The 4,304-nt window shown below is 48.1% G+C and overlaps 1 protein-coding gene across 1 annotated transcript in view; it reads left to right on the forward strand.

Moving 5' to 3' along the window:
* LOC109923923 (short transient receptor potential channel 2-like) overlaps positions 1-4,304 on the forward strand; it is a gene marked incomplete at both ends in the record, with an annotated part of 11,195 nt that overhangs the window by 4,424 nt on the left and 2,467 nt on the right. Inside the window, 2 exons of the mRNA XM_048593880.1 lie at positions 2,068-2,230; positions 3,227-3,319. Of these exons, the coding sequence (XP_048449837.1) occupies positions 2,068-2,230; positions 3,227-3,319 (256 nt within the window). The remainder of the gene's footprint in view (positions 1-2,067; positions 2,231-3,226; positions 3,320-4,304) is intronic.

Genomic DNA, 4,304 nt, shown 5'->3' on the forward strand with positions numbered 1-4,304 from the left:
TTAAGAGGTGACTTAATAGAGACATACAAGATGATCAGAGGATTAGATAGGGTGGACAGTGGGAGCCTTTTTCCTCGGATGGTGGTGGCTAGCATGAGGAGACATAGCTTTAAATTGAGGGGTGATAGATATAGGACAGATGTCAGAGGTAGGTTCTTTACTCAGAGAGTAGTAAGGGCGTCGAATGCCCTGCCTGCAAAAATAGTAGACTCACCAACTTTAAGGGCATTTAAATGGTCATTGGATAAACATATGGATGATAATGGAATAGTTTATGTTAGATGAGCTTCAGATTGGTTTCACAGGTCCACGCAGCATCGAGGGCCGAAGGGCCTGTACTGCGCTGTAATGTTCTATGTTCTATGTTCTATAAGCACGGCACACTGGGCTAGTCTCTAACTCCAAGGGTCCTGCCAAGTGACTGTTCATTGGCTGCATGAGACTGTGAGACTCTGTCCCTCTCCAGCATTAAACTGAGGGGGAGGTTCACTGAGGTCATACAGGGTTAGGATTAAGCCTCACGCCCAGGAATGAATGCAATAGCTGAGGAGGGTGTGTTATGAGCAGGTGACCTCTCCTGGTTAACATAGAAATGCAAGGGAGCTTCACCTGACAGCATCCTAAAATCGTTTTGAGCCAGTGAAGTGCTTTGTAAAGTGTAGAGATTTTACAATGTGGGAAAATCAGCAGTCAGTCTGTGCACAGCAAGATCCCTCAGACAACACCATCATAACGACCCGATAATCAGTGTTGTTTTAATGACGTTGATCGGGAATTGCCAGGGTGAACATGGGAAATAAGAGCAAGGCCATTCTGTGTATGACCAATCTGTTGTGGTCTCCAGCTCCTCTTTCCCATCATCACAGCGTGAATTCTTGACACTTTCACATCAAGCATCTATTGAAGATGGTCTTGAATCAACGCAAAGGAACCACTACCTGCTAGAGAAGAAAATTCCACACCCTGAACAGTGTCTCCCACAGACGGAAACATCCTCCAGGTATCTCCGTCACAATCTTCAATCTTTCCATCAGGTCAACTTTCATTCTTCTAGCCTCCAGTGGGCACAGACCACTGACCTAAAGAGGATCTCTGGGTTAGGGTATCATTGATGTGTTGCTGTACTCCCTGAGGACTCACTGGAAATGTCAGAGCTCGAGGCTGTGGAGTGAGGCTGCAACTTTCTGACAGAGTAGCAAGAGAGTCACTCACAAGGTCAGGGCTGACCAAGCAACCACAGCCTGGGAATGAACCTCAGGCAGGGACAGGGATTGATCTCCTGAGCAACTCTGTTCCATTAGTTCACAGGACATGGACTTCAGTGGCTGGGTCACCATTAGTTCCCCATCACTGAGTGTCCTCTGGTGAAATGCTGCCTTCTTATACCACTGTATCTGTGGGGCACAGGGACACGCAGAATGCTGTTAGGAAGCGGGCCCTCGAGAGATAAGATGATAGGGTGGGAATGTCGCTGAGCGAGTTCTCCAGAGACCCAGAGTAATGTCCTTGGGGCAAGGTTTCAAATCACATTTTTGCAGCTGATAAAACTGAAATTCAAACAATAAACCTGGAATCAAGGGGGATATTGTGGTGCAGTAGTAGTGTCCCTACCTCTCAGCCAGGAGGCCTGGGTTCAAGTCCTACCAGCTCCAGATGTGTGCTGTAACATCCCTGAACAGGTTGATTTTAAAATAAAATGCCTAAGCCTAGAATCAAAACTAGTCTCAGTAAATGGGATCATGAAGCTCCTGTTGTACAAACCCATCTGGTTCACCAATGTCCTTTAGGGAAGGAAACTGCCATCCTTACCTGGTCTGGCCTATGTGTGACTCCAGACCCACAGTAATGTCGGTGACATGTTATTGCCCCCTGAAATGGCCACTGAGATTGAGGGCAACTAGGGATGGGCAACAAACGCTGATGAATCAGTGATGCCCACATCCTGTAAATGAGTGAAATAACTTGGGGCATCCTTACAGTGGGAGTTATAGGGAGTCCAATGGTTTCCTTGTTGGTGGTCTCTGTGTTGTGTCTAACTGGTGGTCTTTGGACTGGGTTCTATTACAGACAGGCATGAATGGAGACAGGAGGACCCCCAGATGGTGGCAGAGGTGCTGTTTGCAATCACCAGTATGCTGAGCTTAGCCAGACTGACATCCATCCTACCAGCTCACGAAACCCTCGGAACACTCCAGATTTCCATCGGGAGGATGATTGATGACATGATGAGGTTTGAAATGTTCCAGAATTGAGGTTTGTTCCTGTATTGGGGCAGTAGCCAATAACTCACTGCAGGGCCTGGAAAATGTCTCAGCCATCACCCTCCCACTTTGCTGTCTCCTTTCTCTCAGTGCAGGATTCGCCTGCAATGGGCTCACATTCTGTTCTAGCCCTCGGTTTACAACACAGGTTCCTACCTGTCCCCAACAGCGATGGTAATGGTAAAACTGGGAGATAGGACATTCAAATCTCTATACCCAACTGACCCACCTCCTTCTCATATCCTTCTACACCCATCACCACAGCCTGTCCTTGTGTCCCTCAATCTCCCACCCTCTCCCCATGTCCCTCAATCCCCACCCTCTCCCCATGTCCCTCAATCGCCACCCTCTCCCCATATCACTCAATCCCCACCATCTCCCCGTGTCTCTCAATCCCCACCCTTTCCCCGTGTCTTTCCATCCCCACCCTCTCTCGATGTCTCTCAATCACCACCTTCCCCCCATGTCCCTCAATCCCCACCCTCTCCCCATGTCTCTCAATCCCCACCCTCTCCCCGTGTCACTCAATCCTTACCCTCTCCCCATGACCCTCAATGCCCAACCTCTCCCCATGCCCTTCAAACCCCACCCTCTCCCCGTGTCACTCAATCTCCACCCTCTCCCCATGTCCCTCAATCCCCAACCTCTCCCCGTGTCCCTCAATCCCCACCCTCTCCCCATGCCCTTCAATCCCCACCCTCTCCCCGTGTCCCTTCAATCCCCACCCTCTCCCCATGTCCCTCAATCCCCAACCTCTCCCCGTGTCACTCAATCCCCACCCTCTCCCCATGTCCCTTCAATCCCCAACCTCTGCCCATGCCCTTCAATCCTCACCCTCTCCCCATATCACTCTAACTCCACCTGCCTATTTTGTGTCTGACATCATTGTGGATATTGGTTTCCTGTATATGGGACATGGGTCACCTCTGTCTGAAAGGGAATAATCAAATATTTCTTCTTTGCAGGTTTATGTTTTTACTGATGATCATCTTGACTGCCTTCCTCTGTGGAATCAACAACATTTATGTCCATTACATCGATCTGGATCGACTTGGAAAGTAGGACAGCTGTCTCTAGAACCTCTTCTAGAACCCTCTCTAGAATCTTCTCGGAACCTTCTCTAGACTTCTCTCTAGAACTGTCTCTAGAATTTTCTCTGGAACCTTTTCTAGTCATCTCTCTAGCACCTTCTTCAGAACCCTCCCAGTCATCTCTCTAGAACTTCCTCAAGAACCTTCTCTAGAACACTCTCTAGAACGTTCTTGGAACCTTCCCTGGAAATCTAGAAATTTCTCTGGAACTCGTTCGATCCTATTTGCAGCGAGTTTGTGATTTTTGGTGCTGGATGGGGATAATGCAGGTTCTGGGAGAGGCCAGCACCCCCAGGATAGTGGCCAATACAGTGAATGTTTGTGGTCACATAGTCCTTGTAATTGTAAAAATGAGGCAGAGAGATCTAGGGTCAGTGTCAATATACAAAACATTCAAGATTTTGTCACAGATTTTTTAAAACACCAAATCAGACACTGGGGGTTCATTGGAATTTGAATGGAATTGATAAAGTAATAAATTCTGTAAATTCCTACAGATCTCTGTTAGAATATCAGATAATGTTCTGGTCTTTATACTCTGGAGTGATATAGAGGCATCAGATGGTTCATAGGCTTGAAAGTTGAACACAGAGCTTTTAAAGAGGATGGATTTGTCTTAATAACAGAAACCTGATACTCACAGTCATATAGAGCTACAGCACTAAAAGAGGCCCTTCAGCCCATCTAGTCTGTGCCAGTCGAAAACAACCCCCTGACTATTCTATTCCCACGTTTCAGCAATGGTTGGTAGGTCTTCAATTGCCTGAAAGGGGTTCGATGGGCTAGATGCAGATGTTTCAACTTGTAGCAGAGCCCAGACCTCAGTCTCTGATAAATCCAATCAGGAATTCAGGAGAGACCCCTTCGCCCAGGGAGGGGGGGACAGTGAGGCTCTCACTCCCACAGGGTGGGGGAGGGGGAGAGTGAGGCTCTCACTCCCACAGGGTCAGGG

Source organism: Rhincodon typus, unplaced genomic scaffold (assembly GCF_021869965.1).
Source record: "Rhincodon typus isolate 14 unplaced genomic scaffold, sRhiTyp1.1 hic_rhity00004357, whole genome shotgun sequence".
NCBI lineage: Eukaryota > Metazoa > Chordata > Chondrichthyes > Orectolobiformes > Rhincodontidae > Rhincodon > Rhincodon typus.